General features: G+C 52.4%; 1 protein-coding gene across 1 annotated transcript; it reads left to right on the top strand.

Moving 5' to 3' along the window:
- Positions 13,181-19,406, top strand: LOC8067775 (1-aminocyclopropane-1-carboxylate oxidase homolog 1). Its single transcript, XM_002446119.2, has 3 exons — positions 13,181-13,809; positions 18,511-18,832; positions 18,934-19,406. The coding sequence occupies exons 1-3, from the start codon at positions 13,301-13,303 to the stop codon at positions 19,192-19,194; spliced, it is 1,092 nt and encodes a 363-aa protein (XP_002446164.1). The 5' UTR covers positions 13,181-13,300; the 3' UTR covers positions 19,195-19,406.

Consider the following 20,572-nt stretch of genomic DNA (forward strand, 5'->3'; position numbering starts at 1 on the left):
GCTCGGACCTTGGCCTCTATTGTGCTCATCTCCAGTCATCCCTCGCTCAGTCATCCTAAGGCGACTGTTCGAACCTGTATCGCAGGTCAGTCTCGCAACCTCTGGAACGTAGGTGGCCATGGCCTGGGGATTTTGGGCCTCGAAAGGCTTTTTTCAGACTCGTTTTGTAGTGTTGGGGGTCGGGCGAGACGGAATCTGCGCCCGACGGGAGACCACCTTGCAACTTCAGCTCGGGGTCTTGATGGGGTCGGACGAGACGGAAAACTGCGCCTGACGGTGACCTTCCCGCGACGCTTGGTCAGCGGGGGGTCGGGCGCCGCGTCCCCCGAAAGGAACCGCCCTGACATAACTTTTCAGGGCGCTTCTTTTGAGGCGCGGCGCGCGGGGACTTGAAATGGCCATGCCGTCTCGCCCCGGCCGGATGGGACGTTTCGCGTGCGAAATTAATGCGCGCGTGCGGCGGGCGTGGGAATCGAAGGGAGTTTGGCGCTTCGAATTTTTCACCTGGTGGGGAGTGGACGACGGTTGCCTTCCTCCCTCTTGGCCTTCTTCGCAGGGGGCGCGGTCGTGGCGTTCCCCTTCTATAAAAGCGGCTGCTAGGGGCTTGGCTTCTTTCTTCTCGCTCCTGCGCCACAAAGCCCTTGCCTCCTGTCCCTTCATCTGCCGCCATCTCTTCCACCTCCATCGCGCAGACTCTCCTCTTCCTCCCGGAGCCATGGCCGGCGTCGAGGCGTGGCCGCCCAGCAATGTGACCAAGTCCGCGCTGGAGGCGCGCGTGAGGGCCAGGATTCTCCGCCCTCTCAAGGACGTCGTTTTCCCGGAATGGATCGTTCCTTCGGCGAATGACAGGGAGCCAAACCCGCCGTCGGGCTATGTGGTTTGCTTCCTGTCGTTCTTAGACTGGGGGTTCGGGGTCCCAGCCGGTCGTCTGATCCGGGCCATCCTCCACTACTACGAGGTGGAGTTACACAACCTGAACCCAAACTCGGTGTTGTAGGCCGCCGTCTTCACCACGGTTTGTGAGGGATTCCTGGGGGTTCCAGTCAACTGGAATCTCTGGCTTCATCTCTTCAAGGCGGACATGTCGGCCCGCTACGTGGGGAAGGAGAAGATCCCCCTGCGAGCCGGTGGCTGCACGCTGCAGCTCCGCCAGCAACGGTCCGGGCTGTACATTTGGAGTTCGATGCCCTCATCGAACCGGGGGTGGCAGAGCGGGTGGTTCTACCTCCGGAACGACGGCGGCCTGCTGCCGAAGTACACCAGGAAGATGGTGACGGAGGTTCCCATGAAGTGGGCGTGGGGTGCTCCGGCCGAGGAGCAGAAGAAGCTCGGCCCGCTTCTTGCGGGGCTTCAGAAGTTGTGGGAGGCCCGAGTCACTGCGGCCACGGTGGCAATAGCGTTCCATAAGAGGAGCCTGCTTCCGCCGGCGCAGCGCCGGGTGCCCATGTTCGGGATGACCCGGGACGCCCCTTGGGAAGGGACGAAGATGTTAGCCGAGCCGATATCGGCCTCGGACGTCACCGCCCGGGTCGAGAAGACCACGCATTCGGAGTTGAAGAACTCTCGGGTGGTGCCGATGCGCCCTGAAAAGGGCTACATTTCCTAGGTAAGAAGGTGTTCTTTATTTCGATCTCTTGCTCCCGTTTTTTCTTTCGCCTGATTCCCTGTTGATCTGCCTGCTCCACAGGGGATCGGGGCCGTCAAGGATTCCCCGCCCCCTGTCCCGGAGGACAAAGAGATCCGGGCCAAGAACAGGGCCCGGAATGAGGAACAGAAAAAGGTGAAGGAGGACAAGAAGGCGAAGGCGGCTCGGAAAGCTCAACGGCGGGAGATTTCCGCCAAAAATCGCCGAGAAGCCGAGAAGGCGGGGGTCGCCCTGCCTCCGTCTCCCGGGACTTCGGTCTCAGAGATAGAGGGCGGAGGAGACAACACCAACTGGCTCGACGAGCTGGCAGAGGAGGATGACGCTATCCCTCCTGCCGGCGGGGGGATCGAGGCCCCTGAGGGGTCGAAGGCCCGAGGGGGGTCGGAGGCCCCCGAGGGGACCCAGGCGCCGGGGGGCAGACAGACTGCCCCCACATCATTGTGGATGATGAGGACAGCGCCCCTCATGAGGGTTCATCCCCGGTGGGTCCTCAAGAAGGGGAGAAGGCGTCAGGGGTCGGATCCGAGGCGCCGCCTCGACCGGTAATGCCAGAGACTCTGGCCGAGCCCGCCCCAGCGTCCGGGGCGGGAAGCGGTGCCTTGGTGGAGGCGTCGCAGGCTGAGACCGCCGTGGAGTCCCCTGCGCCGTCGGCGGGCGTGGCGGGATTCGGTCCGGCGGCCCCTGGCGCCGCGGGAGGCCCCCTAGGAGCTCCGAGCTCCCAAAAGAAGTCTGCTCCCTGAGCGAGGTATGTATAGGATTTCTGATTTCTCTGATGATTTTTTGTTTTTCTCTTTCTTCTGATTTGGAGTTACTCTTCCAGCCGCAAGCAAAAAGCGCCTTCGGTGGTGCTGGCCCCCCTGAAGGCTGTGAAGAGGGGGGCTCAGTCGACTCCTGGGTCGGCTAGGCCTGTGTCGCCGCCGCCTCCAGGCTACGAGGAGGCAGGGCGCCACCAAGGGCAGGACACGGGGGCGCCGAGACCCCAAGGACCGGAGGAGACGGCCCTTGCCTCCGGGGCCGCGCCTCCCCCTGAGGATGCTGATCTGGGAGGTGCGGTCCGACCTGCACATGCTGAGGAGGGCCGAGCCATCGTGGCGTCCAGCGCGGCGCCCGAGGCCCTTGCGGCAGGAAGGGAGGAAGACAACGGATGGGGCAAGAGCCCCGTAATCTGGCCCAACCTTGGCGATGCCGAGTGGGGAGCCAGATTCGTTCTGGATGACCCGTCAGAGAATTACCTCTGGCAGGGTCTGGACGCGTGTGGCCGTGCCGGTGTCGAGGCCCTCAACCGAGCCTCTCAGCTCGTGGCTCGTGACATGTTCAATCTGGCTCAGGTAAGATTTTTATCCGTGTTGTGAAGTAGTTTTGTCCTCACTTTGCGATTCTAACTCCCTGTGTGACTTTCGATCTTATAGGCGCTCAAGGCCACCTCCCTGGAAAAGTCCGTATTTCTTCGTCGGGAGAGGGATGCCATGGCGTCCTTTGAGCGCGAGAGGGCCGCCAGGGAGGCGGCAGAGGGAGAGCTCGCGAAGGAGTGCGAGATTTCTGCCGAGCTTCGGCAGAAGTGCTCGTCACTGGCTACCGAGGCTCGGGAGGCCCGGGACAAGGTCGCCCCCTTGGAGGAGAGAATTGGGGCCCTTGCCCGGGAATCCGAGGCGCAGAAGGCGGCGGCTGAGGGGTACAAGGGTGAGGTCGCTCGGCTTGAGGCTTTGCTCGGCGAAAGGGACCTTGCCCTGAACCAAGCTCAGACCGACCTATCCGGGGCTCTGAGCCAGGTGTCCCACTGGCATCAGAGCTCGGCGGAGCACGAGAAGCGTGCCGAGGGTAAGATTCGCGCCCTTTACTTTGGACTCCTTTATACTTTTGAGTTAGCTTTTCCTGACTTTTTGTTTTTTACTCTGTTTTTCGACAGAGTTAGAGAGGAAGGTGGTCGAGGCAACCTCAGCTGCCGAGACCCTGCAAAGGTCCCTTGACGCCGAGGCTTCAGACCGCTCGGCTCTTGAAGCCGTGGTCACCTCGGCGTGCGAGGGGCTCGGGGTATCGGCGTCGGGGTCGTCGCTGCGGAGTCGGGTCGAAGCCCTTTACTCCCGGGCCGGGGAGAGGATGAGGGAGGCACTCCACGCCGGGGTGAAGAAGGCCCTGGCGGTGGTGAGCTCTCACTATGCCGGCATTGATTTGCCGGCAGTCTGTGAGGGCTACGTTCTCCCGGACGATGAGGCTGAGGCCCAGGAGGAGGTGAAGAGGCTTGAAGACGCCGTGGCTGCCCCCGGAGATGCCTTGGCCACCTTCTTTGACGACGAGGTGGAGCTTCCGCCCCTTGGGGCTCGAGGACCTGAGTAGACAGGGCAGCAGGACCCTTAGGTTTCTTTTCTTTTTGTGGGTGTTAAGGCCGGTGGGCCTTGTAATATATATATATACAATGTTAATGTAGATATTTGTATGAATGCTCTTTTTGAGCTTTTTCCCTAAGTGTTTTATTTTCTTTCTCTTTATGCCGATCCGACCTCGGCAGCGCGAGGTCGGGTGAGCTACTTAGAGTTTTGCGCTAGCCAGGGTCCCCGAGCCTAAGTGCTTTTCCTTTTTCCTTACTAACTCTTGGAAGTCCGAATTTGTTCCCTAAATTTAAGGTGAGTAGAGGCGGTCTTTGCTCGTGAGCGCAGATCCTTCCTCGGGCTCATGCCTTAAGATTTAGGGGACAAATTTTCGGTTTCTTAAGTCTTTTTTAGGAGGGAGGAGGAAGACCTTGGGTCGGGGTTCTTACGCGAAAAAAGGAAAAGATTTGGAGTCGACATAGGGGGTTCCCCCCATGTAGCCCCCGAGGGAGGCCCGGACTCTGCTTGGCAGGTCCGCGGCTCTCTGATAATTTAAACTTTGATTTATTCCTTGAAGGTAGTGAATGAACAAAGAAATTTTTACAAAGTTCTAAGGGTAAAAGCGACGTAGCTGTTCTATGTTCCATGCGTTTTTGAAGACCTCCCCTGCTTCATTGGCGAGCTTGTAGGTGCCGGGTCGGAGAACCTCGGCGATGACGAAAGGTCCTTCCCAGGGGGGTGTGAGCTTGTGACGACCCTTGTTGCTCTGTCTGAGCCTCAGCACCAAGTCGCCGACTTGAAAGGCTCGGCCTTGGATTCGTCGTGCGTGGTATCGGCGGAGGGCCTGCTGGTATTTGGCAGGGTGTAGGAGGGCTACATCCCTGGCTTCATCCAGCTGGTCCAGCGCGTCTTCTTGGAACGTTTTGCCGCTATTTTCGTCGTAGGCTTGTACCCTCGGGGACCCATACTCCAGATCAGTAGGGAGGACAGCTTCCGACCCGTAGACCATGAAGAACGGGGTGAAGCCTGTGGCTCGGCTTCGGGAGGTTCTCAGACTCCAGACGACGGCTGGTAGCTCTTTGAGCCACCTTTTTCCAAACTTGTTCAGTCGGTTGAAAATCTTGGGCTTCAAACCCTGGAGGATCATGCCATTGGCACGCTCCACTTGACCGTTGGTCTTGGGGTGAGCCACTGCCGCCCAGTCCACACGTATGTGGTGTCTGTCGCAGAACTGCAAGAACTTTCGCCCGGTGAACTGTGTGCCGTTGTCGGTGATTATGGAGTTCGGTACCCCAAATCGATGGATGATGTCCGTGAAGAACAACACTGCTTGCTCAGCCTTGATCCTTGTAATGGGTCGGACTTCGATCCACTTGGAGAACTTGTCGATGGCGACAAGTAAGTGTATGAAGCCCCCGAGCGCTTTCTGCAGAGGCCCGACCAGGTCGAGGCCCCAGACAGCGAAAGGCCAGGTGATGGGGATCGTTTGCAGGGCCTGAGCGGGTAGATGTATGTGCCGAGCATAAAATTGACATCCCTTACAGGCCCTGACGATCTCTGTGGCGTCGGCTACGGCAGTGGGCCAGTAGAAACCTTGTCGGAAGGCATTTCCTACCAACGTCCGAGGCGCGACGTGATGGCCACAAGCCCCCAAGTGAATGTCTTGTAGGAGCTTGACCCCCTCTTGACGTGGGATGCACCGCATGAGGACGCCCGAGGGGCTTCGCTTATACATCTCCCCATCAAGGAGGGTAAAGGTCTTGGCACGACGAGCCACGCGCCTTGCTTCGGCCTGGTCCAGGGGCAAAGTGTCGTCGACCAGGCGTTGAAGCAAAGGGTAGCGCCAGTCAGGCGAGTCGTCAGATGCAGGTGGCTCTGGCTCGATGTCCATGGCCTCCTGTTCTTGAGCGACAGCGTCTTTGGGGTCGGCGTTCTGTTCGCCGAGGGGTTCGCCCGACCCCCCGTCGTCCTTGTAGTCGACGGAAGGTTTGTAGAGGTCGCTGACGAAAACATCCGGGGGGACCGTGGCCCGCTCGGATGCCATCTTGGCGAGCGCGTCGGCGGCCTCATTATACTTCCTTAACACGTGGTTAAGTTCGAGGCCGTCGAACTTTTCTTCCAGGCGTCGTACCGCTTTGCGTACGCGTCCATCTTGGGGTCATGGCAGCTAGACTCTTTCATGACTTGATCGATGATGAGTCTAGAATCGCCTCGGATGTCGAGCCGTTTGATCCCAAGCTCGATCGCGATGTGGAGACCGTTAACAAGGGCCTCGTACTCTGCTGCATTGTTCGAAGCAGGGAAATGGAGTTGGATTGCGTATCGCATCCTTACCCCGAGGGGTGAGATGAAGACAAGGCCTGCGCCGGCCCCAGTTTTCATCAAAGACCCGTCGAAGTACAAGGTCCAGCACTCGTGCTGGATTTGAGGTGGCGGGAGCTGAGTCCCAGTCCACTCTGCCACAAAGTTTGCCAGAACCTGGGACTTTATGGCTCTCCGAGGCTCATAGGTGATCCCATCACCCATGAGCTCTATGGCCCATTTGGCAATCCTTCCGTTGGCCTCTCGGTTCTGAATCACTTCTCCCAGAGGGAAAGATTAGACCACTGAGACCGGGTGGGATTCAAAGTAATGTCGGAGCTTGCGTCGGGCCAATACTACTGCGTAGAGTAATTTTTGGATCTGGGGGTATCGGGTCTTTGCATCGGAGAGTACTTCACTGATGAAGTATACCAGCCTTTGGACCGGCAGGGCGTGCCCTTCTTCCTTCCTCTCGACCACGATAGCTGCGCTGGCCACCTGATCAGTGGCTGCGACGTAGAGAAAAAGTGGTTCCCCCTCGGCGGGGGGCACCAGGATGGGAGGGTTGGTGAGCAGAGCCTTGAGCTTGTCAAGGGCTTCCTGGGCCTCGGGGGTCCAGGAAAAGTGCTCAGATTTCCTAAGTAACCTATACAGAGGCAGCCCTTTTTCCCCGAGGCGAGAAATGAAACGGCTTAGGGAAGCCAGACATCCCATTACCCTCTGTACTCCCTTTAGGTTACAAATGGGGCCCATATTTGCGATGGCCGAGACCTTTTCTGGGTTGGCCTCGATCCCCCGTCAGACACAATGAACCCAAGGAGCATGCCTCGGGGGACACCGAAAACACACTTTTCGTGGTTGAGTCTGATCCCTTTCGCCCTAAGGCATCGGAATGTTTCTTCCAGGTTGGCAACCAGGCCGCTCGCTTTCCTGGACTTGACGACTATGTCGTCTACGTAAGCCTCTACCGTTTTGCCTATAAGGTTCCCAAAAACCTGGAGCATACATCGTTGATATGTAGCCCCAGCGTTTTTGAGGCCAAAAGGCATGGTTACGTAACAATACATTCCGAAAGGGGTGATGAACGAAGTTGCGAGCTGGTCGGACTCTTTCATCTTGATTTGGTGGTAGCCGGAATAAGCATCAAGAAAAGACAAAACCTCACATCCCACGGTGGAGTCAACTATCTGATCAATACGAGGCAATGGAAAGGGATTCTTTGGACATGCTTTATTTAAACCAGTGTAGTCTACACACATCCTCCACTTCCCATTTTTCTTTTTAACTAGCACGGGGTTGGCTAACCACTCAGGATGGAATACTTCCTTGATGAATCCGGCCGCCAGCAGCTTGTGGATCTCCTCCCCGATGGCCCGGCGCTTCTCCTCGTCGAATCGGCGCAGGCGTTGCTTCACGGGTTTGGAGCCGGCTCGGATGTCCAAGGAGCGCTCGGCGACTTCCCTCGGTATTCCAGGCATGTCCGAGGGACTCCATGCAAATATGTCGGCGTTTGCGCGGAGAAACTCGACGAGCACCACTTCCTATTTGGGGTCGAGGCTGGAGCTGATCCTCAACGCCTTGCCCTCAGAGGTTCCGGGGTCGAGGAAGACTAGCTTAGTTTCCTCCGCCGGTTCGAAGCTCCCGGCGTGACGTTTGGGGTCGGGGACGTCCTGGTCGCAGTCGTCGAGGCCGGTAAGAATGGCCAGAGACTCTGCCAGAGCCTCGGCCTGCTCGACGCACTCGACGTCGCACTGGTAGGCGTGCTGACTGGTCGTGCTGATGGTGATGATGCCCTTTGGCCCTGGCATCTTGAGTTTGAGGTAGGTGTAGTTAGGGACGGCCATGAACTTGGCGTAGCATGGTCGTCCCAGGATGGCGTGGTAGGTCCCTGGGAACCCAACCACGTCAAAAGTGAGGACCTCTCGTCTGAAGTTGTCGGGGGTCCCGAAGCAGACGGGCAGATCGATCTGTCCGAGGGGGTGGGCACGATGTCCCGGCACCACTCCATGGAATGGCGCAGTGTCATTCCTCAGCCGGGACTTGCTGATCCCCATGAGGGCCAGAGTCTCGGCGTAGAGTATGTTGAGGCCACTGCCTCCATCCATCAGCACCTTAGTGAGACGGGTCTCGGCGATGATGGGGTCGACGATCAACGGATAGCTCCCGGGATTGGGAATCCGATCCGGGTGATCCTGCCTGTCGAACGTGATCGCGCTCTCAGACCATTTGAGGTACGAGGGCGCGGCCGTGCTGACTGCGCAGACTTCTCGGAGTTCGCGCTTCCTTTGGCTCGCAGTGAGGCGAGCCGCGCGTCCCCCAAAGATCAGAAGGCAGTTCTTGATCTTGGGGAAAACCTCCCCCTCGGGGTCGTCGTCCTTGGGAGGCTCTTCGGCACTCTCCTTGGTGATGATGTCGGTATAGTACCGACGGAGGACGGTGCACTCCTCGAGGGTGTGTTTGGTTGGCCCCCTGTGATAGGGGCACGGCTTCTTCAACATTTCGTCGAAGAGGCCGGGGCCTGCAGGAGCCCTCTTGGGGTTCTTGCGATCAGCCGCGGCGACTAGGTGGTCGTCCGACTGACCCTGCTTCCCCTTGCGACCCTTCTTTTTCTTCTTGGGGTCGCGTGATCCTGAGGCTTCGATGGCCTCGGCCTTCTGTTTCCCCTTGGCTGCGCCGTCGGAGAAAATGGCGCCGACTGCCTCTTCGCCTGAGGCGAAGTTGGTGGCGATGTCCAGCAGCTGGCTAGTGCTCGTGGGGGTCTTGCGTCCGAGCTCGTGTACCAACTCCTTGCAGGTGGTACCAGAAATAAAGGCTCCGATCACGTCGGAGTCCGTGATGTTGGGGAGCTCGGTGCATTGTTTGGAGAATCGCCTGATGAAGTCTCGGAGGGACTCGTCAGGCTTCTGCCGGCAGCTCCTGAGGTCCCAGGAGTTCCCAGGGCGCACGTATGTGCCCTGAAAGTTCCCGACAAAGATTCTGACCAGGTCAGCCCAGTCATGGATCATGCGCTCAGGGAGGTGCTCGAGCCATGCCCTGGCCGTATCGGCCAGGTGAAGTGGGAGGTTGCGGATGATGAGCAGGTCGTCATCCGCGCCGCCCAGCTGGCATGCTAGGCGGTAATCTGCCAGCCAGAGCTCAGGATTCGTTTCCTCTGAGTACTTGGTGAGGTTGGCGGGCTGTCGGAATCACGCCGGGAACTTGGCCCTGCGTATGGCCTCGCTGAAGACGCGGGGACCTGGAGGCTCTGGTGACGTGCTGCGATCGTGATCGGGATCGTACCTCCCACCACGGCGGGGTCGGTAACGTCGGGACTCGGCTTCGTCCCTGTCGCGTCGCCTGGCCTCGAGGGTGGCCCGCACGTCCGCGCCTGCTCCGACGCGCTCGTGTACCGACGGGGCCTTGTCACCCCTTTGGGGGTCAGGGAGCGGCGGACCCTGTACCGTTGGTGCCTTGTTCGGGGGGGGGGGGGGTCGGTCCCCACGACGTCTTGTGCTATGGGATTGTGAGGTAGAACTCTCCGCGTTCTGCACCACAGCCTGCTCCAGGAGGCCACGTAACCCCTGGCGCACTCTTCTTCCCTCAGGGGTCGATGGTTCGGGCATCGCCCTGAGGAGGAGCGCAGCGGCTATCACGTTTTGGCTGGCCGTGCTGAAGACTGGGGCGCCACCCCCTTGGTCCTCGATGATACGGCGGTTGACGTCACGGGCGCGGCGTCTAGCCTCGCCCCCATCCCCGCGGCCTGACGGCTCTCGGACCAGGGCCTCATGGAGTTGGCGGAGGCGTATGCGCTCTTCTTCGAGCCTGGCCTCCAGCTCATCGAGTTGTGCGAGGTCAGGACGGTGTCCCCCAACGGGGGCAGATGCTACCCCACGGGCTCTGGGATTGGTTCCGGGAGTTGGATTGGGAGGTGGAGTTGCGTCCTCCTGTCTAGAGGGCCCTGCGTCCCCCTGAGCGTCATGCGGCGTGCCTCCGACTTCTAAGTTGAAGCACTCTCGTGACGGGTCGTAGCTTCCGTCGTGCTGGCCTCCAAGAAGCGCATGAAAGTCTCCGGGTCGCCACACCCGAAGAAATCAGCGCCAGCCCACTCGTCGTCGCCCGAGGTTAGGTCCTCTGGGTATGATGAGACGGGCGGTGTGGAGACAAGGTCCAGTGTAGACCTCAAATGGTGCCCTGGAAGTTCCGCGTACGCAGTTAATGAAGTGCTCACGGAAGAGGCGTAGGTGGCGGCGGCATTCCTGAGCCCAAAAGGTAACTCAGGAGGTGCCGCTACCGCTCCTTCATCCGTAGGTGGAGGAGGACGGGATGTTGAGGCCCCTTTGCCCCCTTGCGGGGGACGAGTGCGGTCCTTGCCTTCCCCTTCGACCGGGGCGGAACGGGAGGCCGCGATGATCCTCTGTTGGTCCTGAGACCGGGGCTTGATGCCCCGCGAGCCCTTCCTCTAGCGCCTGTCGGGGCGGAGGATCGGGCGACCTGGTGAGGAATATGCGGGGGAAAGGCCGGACGGGTCCTAGCTTCAGAGGTAGGGTCAGAGATCCTAGATCTCTGACGCCCCCTCCGTGAGCCCCCCGCATGGTGTCCCGAACGTCTCCCACGCACTGACTGTGGTGGGATCGGCTCGGGGCTAGGCTCGACGTCGTCACGTGGCGGGAGGAGGACCATGTCGTAGCCGGAACCGAGGGACATGAACTTCAAACTCCCAAACACCATGATGGTGCCGCGACGGAGCGGGCGAAATCCGTCCGCCATCCAAACCTTCCTAGTAGGGACAGGTGAATGTCACGCAGAAGGCCCCTACCTGGCGCGCCAACTGTCGGCGTCTAGACTCGCGGTCTAGGCACTAACAAGTATAAGTCTGCGTGACTGACCAAGCTTGGATGGTGATGCAAGTGAGACACAGAGGGTTTATACTGGTTCGGGCCAAGAATGCCCTACGTCCAGTGTGGCTGTGGATTCTGTATAACCTTGCACCCAAAGGTGCTTGCAGTAGGGGGTACAAGCTAGTTGCGAGAGAGGGCTAAGTCCCAGGTCTCGGCTTGGTGTGGACAGAGTGCGGGCTGCTGCTCTGTGAAAGAGTGTTGTGTGTGTGAACCTTCTGAACTTATTCTTAGTTATGAACCCCGGCTCCCCTTTTATAGCCTCAAGGGAAGGCCAGGTATTTACATGAGTAGATGTCTTTTATTGAATGGTGAAACCACAGTCCCGACCCTGTTGAGGCTGGTCCATCTCGTCCTTGAGGGATGGTTGACGGCATGGCTGTTCCTGTAGAGGATTACCGAGCCCTGTAGGGGTCGCGGGGGTCGGATCGCCAGCACTGCTGCACATCCCGTCAATAGTGGGAAAAGACCCCAAACAGTGGTGCTGATTTTACCTCTCCCATTCCCTTTTTACTGTGCGACAGTACGCTACAGCGAAAGAGGTAAGGATGTACAGTGACAGAGGTAAGGCCACAGTGACCAGGGTGGTTGGAATAGTTATCGCCTTGCCCTGCCGCGGTATGGAAGCCGTCGCGTCTGTCATGTCGTGGGTACGGGCGCCGTGCGGTGGAAGTTTTGCTGCCCAGGCGGAGTGGGGTCCGGCGCCCGAGCCTGGACGGGGTCGGGCGAGTCGGAAACTGCGTCCGAGGCCCTGAGGGGTCGGGCGAGTCGGAACTTGCGTCCGAGGCCCTGAGGGGTCGGGCGAGTCGGAACTCGCGTCCGAGGCCCTGAGAGGTCGGGCAAGTCGGAACTTGCATCCGAGGCCCTGATGATTGTGGTTAGTACGTTTCTTTGCGTTTTTTCATTGCTCTGATTTGGGTATCCCTTATTATGGTACCCAACAATCTTCTACAATAGGAATAGACAACTCTTCATCAATAACTGGAATTGGGGAGCAATATGATTTACAATTCTTTTCTCCTCATGTTTCTTGAAAAGAACTGCTATATTTGATTTCTTCATACCTCAACTTCCTAAAAACATATCAACAAATTCATTCAATTCTTGGCTCACAATCTCACAGAGTCATAGCCACACACAGACAGTAGATCTGGGAGAAAAGCTAATCCCTAAACCAATAAACCAGGAAGCCATAGTTACTGTGCACAAATAAAATCAACTCACCACAGGAACAGAAGAGTTGGCCTGGGCGCTTGGCCGGCGGCCGGCGCCGGTGCGGACTGCCCACTTGGCACTGGCGCCCGTCGGGCGTCCAGCCCAGGCGACCAGGCAGCCCGCACCGCCGGGCGCCGTGAGGGACTAAGGGTGAGGCCGTGAGGGACTGAGGGTGAGGGAGGCGGGAGGCCGGAATCCCGCCGGGCGCCGGAGCGTGGAAGCGTCAGGCCATCGCGGCGGCTCCTCCTCGCGAGTCGGCGAGTCGCGACCTCGCCACTTCGTCGTTCGCTGGTTCACCAGGCCGTAACTCGCGAGTCGCACATAATGTCGGGTCGGGATGAACGGAGGAAAAGGAAAGGGAGAAAGAGGAGTACTGGGCCAAGTTTCTATGGGCTGAAAGGAGTACTAAAAAATTTTTGGGCCAAAATACAGAGTAGTCCTGAGTCTATCTGGACTACCTATTGGGCCCGCCACTGGAAGCACGCGTGCTGCCGTGCCCATCGGTATGACACGACACGACTAATAGGCTATAGTGCCGTGCCTGTGCCGTGACCTCTGCAAGACGACACTATTAGGCACGGCACAGCGGGCCGGCAGGCCGCATAGTGCCGTGCCTCGTCGTGTCGTGTCGTGCCTCACCGTGTTCATGCCCGTGCCATGCCTAATACTTAATGCCCGAGCGGCCCCATTTGGAAAACTATATTAATACTTAATAGTCATTAGAGTGCTAGACTCTCCTTTGTCTTTGTTTATGCTGTGTGTGTGTTTTATACAGAGGCCGGAAAGTGGCATCACGAATTTTAAATCAACTCAGTGCAATGATTACGAATTAACAAACGCCTCGTAGCTCTCTGTGTTCAAAAGAAGACGTTAGCTAGCTCTCGCGGTCATTCTTTCCTCCAGGCTCCATAGCTGCAGCAGAGACGCCCCCCCACGCCACGATCCACGGCGACGTCATCATGTCCGTCGTCCCGTCCTACGACCGCACCGACGAGCTCCGCGCGCTGGACGCAACCCTCGCCGGCGTTCGCGGCCTTGTTGCTTCTGGCGTGAAGCAGGTGCCTCGCATCTTCCGCGTTCCCTACCCTGAGGAGCCACTCCAACATGCGCAACAACTGCCAGCGGCGGCAGCGACTGTCCCGATGATCAACCTCACCGGCGATCGCGCGGCAGTGGTGGACGCCGTCCGTAGGGCGGCGGCGGAGTGGGGGTTCTTCCAGGTCACGGGCCACGGAGTGCCCGAGCCGGTGATGTCTGCAGCGGTGGCGGCTGTTCGCGCGTTCCACGAAGCCGACAGCGGGGAGGGCAGCGACAAGGCGCGGCTCTACTCGCGGGAGCCCTGGAAGGCGGTCAAGTACAACTGCAACTTTGACCTGTACCAGTCGCCGGTAGCCAAATGGCGCGACACGCTCTACCTGCGCATGGCACCCGACCCTCCCGCCGCCGACGACCTTCCGGAGATTTGCCGGTGAGCATCCTCGATCTCTATTACTCTTGTATACATAGTCTGCCAATATTTGCCTCACCATACCCTGCCGGAGATCCGCCGGCGATGCCTAGCCAAGGCAGGGTTGTGACTTCTGACCCGTGACTTGTCGATCAATAATGCATGCATGCATCTGGCTTTAGAATATTGTTCGGTTGGAGCAACGATCGATAAAATCACCATGACTGGATCGTTCATGATGTGGCGATCATGTGTGTAGCATGATTGGATCGTTCGTGATGAGCAATACGAATGAAATGCATAGCACATAATGGACACAAGTAAAAAGTATCTAAAATAGGGTTCATAGTAGTGGGCCGCCTGTCTGTTGGAAGAGCAAGGTATACCAATAGCTTGGAACATCACTTGGCGTCTCTTTTGATACCTGTACCTATGTGTATGTATGAGACATCATGACCATGTATGCTATGCAAGACATTATATATATATATATATATATATATATATATAGTAGAAAAGAGTACAACGCCGACGCCCCCTATGAATTTCTACAGGCGGTTGTAGTTATCACGCGTCTGTGGTATAAAAAGGGTGGTGTCAGAACTACGAACCGTCTGTGAAGATGTATTTTCACAGGCGGTTTTTCTAACAAAACCGCCTATAGAAATCATACATTTCTACAGGCGGTTGTCCTAAGGAAACCGCCTGTAGAAATCATGTATTTCTACAAATATTTCTACAAGCGGTTTCTTAACAAAGCCGCTTGTAGAAATAATTTGAAATTGAATTTTTTGAGTTTTTCAAATAACCTTGTTTGAAAAAACTGTCAAAATGAAAGTTGTGGATCTCGAAAAGTTATAAAACTTTGTAGTTGATAATTTTTTCATTTGACTTCATCTTGTTGTCGAAAACTATATTTGAATTTCTTAAATTTGAAATTCAAATTTTGTAAATGACCTCGGATGGAAAAACTTCCAATATAAAAGTTATACATCTTGAAAAGTTATAAAACTTTGTAATTGATAACTTTTCCATTGAAATCCGTTTAGGGCCTCAAATAATCAATATATGCTCGGTTTGAGATAATATGTGGGGAACTAAACTCTAATATAGACACAAGTGAGTGATAGATGGAGTGGTAGAGGAGGCTACTCGATTTTGTATTTTCTGTAAAAACATTTCTACAGGCGGTTGACATAACTGAACCGCCTGTAGAAATAAATTTCTACTGGCGGTTCTTAGTTACCACCTGTAAAATTGGCCTATTTCTACTGGCTTGCAGCGCAGGCGATGCTAAAAAACGTCATTAAAAATAGGTTTCCAGCCACCCTCTGTACTAGTATATATATATATATATATATATATATATATATATATATATATATATATATATATATATATATATATATATATATATATATATATAGCATAAGCCGAGAGACGGTTTGGTGTCACTACCTGAAAAATCATCTTTAAGTGTCAGGGGTCTGCCCCTAAAAATGGACACCGAATATTTAAAATGAAGTAGTAAAATTTGAATTTTTAAAAATAACTTCGGATGGAGAAGTAACGAAAGTAAACTTTATAGATCTTGAGAAGCTATAGAATTTTGTAGTTGACAATCTTTTCATCTGAATTCATTTTGTTAAGGAACACTACCTTTCAATTTATCCAATTTGAATTTTTCGAACGGTTTCGTATTGAGAAACGACCAAAATAAACTTTGGAGATATTGACAAGTTATGAGATACTGTAGTTGGAAAATTTTTTGTTTGAAGTCATCTTGTTATGCAAAACTATGTTTGAATTTTAAAAAATTAAAATTTGAATTTTTAAAATGACGACCTCGGATGGAAAAACTGTCTAAATGAAAAGGGTAGATTTCAAAAAGTTATAAAGTTTTCTAGTTGACAACTTTTCATTTGATGAAATCATCTTATCATGCAAAAATATGTTTGAATTTCTCAAATTTGAAATTCAAATTTTGTAAACGACCTTGGATGGAGAAACTCCCTAAATAAAAATTGTAGATCTCGAAAAGTTATGAAACTTTATATGTAACAACCTTTTGATTTGAATTTGTTTATGGCTTCAAATAATCCATTTACACTCGTTTTAGTATAATACATGGGGAACCGAAATGGATTATAGATGTAAATGATAAAGGAGTGTAGTGGTTGGGGAGTTCACGCGCATTAGAGAGAGAGGTCGGCGGTTGAAAACCTGGGTGCAGCAAAGTGCGAAACAATTGTGGGAAAAAGTCATGGGAGAGTAGATGGGTGGTGTGGCTGACCGGTGGGGGCCTCCTCTGTTGAGATAAAATGTTTTACTATATTTTGGAATTTGTTTTTCAGTTTTTAAAAAATGATTTGTAAGGGGGGCGGCTCCCCTATAAATGCTTGATTTGTAAAAGCCATCCCGGAGGGACGGCTGATGATGATCGCCGTTAAAGATGGGAGCCGCCCCTAAAAACCATAAATGGTGTATTGTGTGGTTAGTGCTATGTCCATTTATCTCAAGATCGAAAACTTATTCTAGGTTGTTTTCATGTGTATTAGATGGTGTCATTGTGTTGTTCTCAAGCTTAGGAGTTAGATATGTAACCAAGGACTTGTGCTCCAAGTGCAAAGAGTAACATATTTCTAGTATTGAGTTAATACCCTAAACACAAGATATACTTAAGTGCATAAATGCCACGAGATGACGCACAAAACATGTTTCAAATCATGCAAAAAGAAGACTAATCAAAACAAGTTTCAAATTTTTGGAGATCTAGAGAACAAGTTATGCATTTTATAAAATTTTTAAAAAACATTATTTAGTCAAATTGAAATATACTTTTTGGTATCAGATTTATATTTAGATGATAGAGAATATTCTAAGGAACACAACAAAATATGTTTCCCAATTTTTGGAGCTCGAATACATCTTCTATGAATTTTACAAGTTTGGATTATTGTGTCATGGTTTATCGGGCTCTTCGCCAAGAATGGTGGACTCTTCACTAATGCAAGTTGCTCTCAGATTTGGCTATACTATAATTCAACAGACTCTCTGCCACAAATGATGGACTCTCCGCCAAACCACGAACAAGGAGTTGTTCATACAATCTCGAAATGCAAAGCTGGACCTAGGGGTTTTGCATGTTTAAACCATCTTCGTGGTAGCTTCCAAGCATCCTATATATCACCTTTAGCCTAGTGGTTTGAGCCATATTGTGTGCAAACTAACTCAGCCACACTTGGTTATTTTCAAAGTTTGTGCTTATGTGAATAGGGAATTTATGCTTGAGCTCGATTTGATCTTACCAAAGGGCAGCAAAGGATGGATCCAAGCTCCCTAAGATGATGGAGATGTTGGATCTACCCTTTGGCAGCTCAAGCTCTGAGGGAGGTCGACGGCCTTGAGCTGCCTAGTCACCTCCTCAATGGACAACACAAAAAGATGCATGAGTGTCTCCATACAAGGATGACTTGGGTGTACTCCTTTGGGATGACGCAGAGGAACTTCTCAACGGTTTTCCTCATTGATGTCATCATCACTGTGTCACATCATCTGTTGCACTAGGTCAGAGAGATGGAGCGCAAAAACATCAATGTCCTCCTTCGACTATATGCGAGATGGTCCTATCCTAGCATAGCTTCTGCTGCACTAAATTGTGGGCACGGTCGCTACCGATATGTGCCACAGTGATGGCATCCTAGGACTCTTGGCGGTTTCCTCGTCCTTGAGGATGGGTGCCATATCCGACAGAACCACAGCAAGGATGGCCTCTGGCACGTCCAGCTGATCACATACCACATCTACCTACCTTGCATCTTTACCTTCATCACCAAGCTGCACTTGTTGTAGTTGGTCTTTGTGAGTATGGGCCACAACATACACCCATTAGCCTCCTTAATCACGATCTGAACGACTAGCATCCCATGATAGCACCACGTCTGTGATGATGCTCTGGCGATGGTGAGAGGACACAGTGCCTATGAGCGCTCTGCGAACCTCTAGGACGCTCTACCTCCACGTGCAGAGCGATAGCAACAGCAGTTATGGCTGAGCCACGGCCACCGCCTGCATGGTCATTTTCACAGCTTGCATGGCTGCCGCCTTCGCTTCAACCATGTGTGTGTCACGCTCTATGTCATCGTCCACTATTGTGCATTGACAGCGTTAAGCTTGTGCTAGATGGAGGTGCCAGAGGGGTTCGACATGGCACCATACAAGAGAAGAAAGAAACTAAGGCTCTGATAAGACATAGGTTTGAAATTTTTGGATTTCTATATTGCTAAGCCTTGAACTGCGTGGTATGGTACATTTAGACCAAGTGGTCTGACTACAGCTACTAAAGCATAAAGCAGAGCAATAACTAAAGTAGAAGATAACATGCTAAAGCACTAGATAAGATGTCATGACATATGCACTAACTACTCCTATTTATCCTAGAGATTGAGCTCTAAAATATCAATGTCACAAGACTTATTCCATCATAATATACAATATATTTATGAGTATTATACATAAGATAAAAGTACACACAGGGCACATCCATCGTGGGGCAGGGGGTCCTCGAGCCCCCTTACTTGCTACAAGACAGTGGATCCCCTCCATAGGCCCCATTAATTTTTTCTGCCATTGATTGAAGCATGGGGTGTTTGAGGTTGAAGAGAAGTGTTGTTGGTTTAGTACCATTTACAAGTACTGTTTAAAATGTATTATGATTTGCAGAGATGCAATGCTTGAGTATGCCAAACAAGTGAAGGATTTGGGAGACAAGTTATTCGAGCTGCTCTCCGAGTCGCTTGGGCTCAAACTGAGCTACTTGACAGATATAGAATGCAACCAGGGACAGTTTATAGTTGGGCACTACTACCCTCCATGCCCCCAGCCTGAACTCGCCATTGGGACAAGCCGGCATTCAGACTCCGGCTTCCTGACTATACTAGTGCAGGACGAAGTTGGTGGCCTTCAGATCCTCCATGACGACCGGTGGTTCGATGTTACACCGACACCTGGAGCATTCATTGTCAACATAGGTGATCTCCTGCAGGTAAGATGGCGAGATCACCAAATTGTTGTCAATTGAGAAAAAACTTGAAAATATATATACCAGTGTTTTTACTAGTTTTCTTCGTTAATTGGCATCTTCAGTTGATCTCTAATGACAAGTTTAGCAGCATCGAGCATAGAGTGGTAGCAAAGAATGTTGAACCAAGAGTTTCTATTGCGTTCATTTTCAACACTAGTTCCCATCCAGCTTCGACAAGAATGTATGGTCCAATCAAGGAGCTGCTGTCCGAGGAGAATCCTCCTTTGTACAGGGAAACCCTCGTCAGAGAGTATTATGCTCGTTACCACTCTATTGGCTTGGATGGCAAGCACAAGACTGCTCTAGCTAATTTCAGGTTGTGAATTCTGAATGAGAATATTACCTTTTTATTTACCAGCAAGATGCAAATGTTGGGACAATCTGTATCATGTAATAATACCAAAGAGAAGATTAGTAACTGCTCGTAACATTCCCTAATAATTAATGTATATTTATGCCTGATCGCCACAACAGAGATACACGTGATTGTATATTTATCCTGGACGTATATTTGTGTAACATATAATAAGATGTTTCTTCTATGTCCATGAGCATGTACCTCTATACAACATTTGTTTTTCCAATCCCCCATATTCGTTCCGCTTGTTTCTTTTACACCCGGTTTAAAAAGTAAAACCAGATTTATTATATGTCTGTCTAAGAAGTTCACACATACAACAAAATAGAGGATATCAAAAACAATAATATACAGTGGAAACAGACTTGTATACATCTGAGTATAGCGAAAAGGTTACTAATCTTTTCTTCAGGCTCCAACTTCACAGGGGATGGCCTGACTTGGGGTAACATATGCCTAGCACTCCTTAGAACCTTATTCAAGCTTCATCTTCTATTACCCATTTAGAATTTTTATCCAAGTAATTAAAAAGTAAAGCAAGCATAAGTAAACCACTGCTTAACAAGCACTACAGAATGAGGCATTAGTCGATGCACAAAATCGTCAAAAACCTCGGCCTTTTTGCGGCCCAGCGTTAAAGGCCCCTTTAACACCGGTTCGTAACACGAACCGGTGCTAAAGTGTCCTACCCAACGTGCTGTCGGGGCAGGGACCCTCTAGCACCGGTTCGTGTTACCAACCGGTGCTAAAGGGTCCCTTTAGCACCGGCCAGTGCCATGGGCCGAGGCAAAGCCTTTAGCACCGGTTTTTAACACAAACCGGTGCTAAAGGTGACCCTTTAGCACCGGTTTGTGCTCTGAACCGGTGCTAAACGTCCGGTTTATAGGCCGGCTACCTCCTCCTCTCTGCTCATTTGAAACCGAGAGCACCATTGTTGTTCTTGGAGCTTCTTCTTGCTTGGTCTTCCTTTGTTCTTCATCTCCGACGTCCATCGTTGATCTTCTTCGACTCCATCATCGTCTCTTCGTGCTTGGAGGTGACTAACTGCATCCTTTCTTGTCTTTGTCATGTTGTTTTTGGCTTGTGATTTTCCCATTATTTTTAGCTCAAATCCACTTTGTTATTTTGAATCATTCACTTGAATTAGTATATATATATATATATATATATATATATATATATATATATATATATATATATATATATATATATATATATATATATATATATATATATATATATCATGGTTGACCTAGTATTAATGTAGTTTGCAAGAATGAATTATAGTATTTTTTTATGATCTTAGAAATTAGGATAGTTCAAATTATTTGATTTGTTAATAT

This window comes from Sorghum bicolor, chromosome 6 (genome assembly GCF_000003195.3).
Source record: "Sorghum bicolor cultivar BTx623 chromosome 6, Sorghum_bicolor_NCBIv3, whole genome shotgun sequence".
Classification (NCBI taxonomy): Eukaryota; Viridiplantae; Streptophyta; class Magnoliopsida; order Poales; family Poaceae; genus Sorghum; species Sorghum bicolor.

Coding starts and splice junctions, on each gene's coding strand:
- LOC8067775 (XM_002446119.2), top strand. CDS start 13,301: ATGTCCGTCGTCCCGTCCTACGACCGCACCGACGAGCTCCGCGCGCTG. Junction 13,810..18,510: donor GACCTTCCGGAGATTTGCCG/GTGAGCATCCTC, acceptor TATGATTTGCAG/AGATGCAATGCTTGAGTATG. Junction 18,833..18,933: donor ACATAGGTGATCTCCTGCAG/GTAAGATGGCGA, acceptor TGGCATCTTCAG/TTGATCTCTAATGACAAGTT.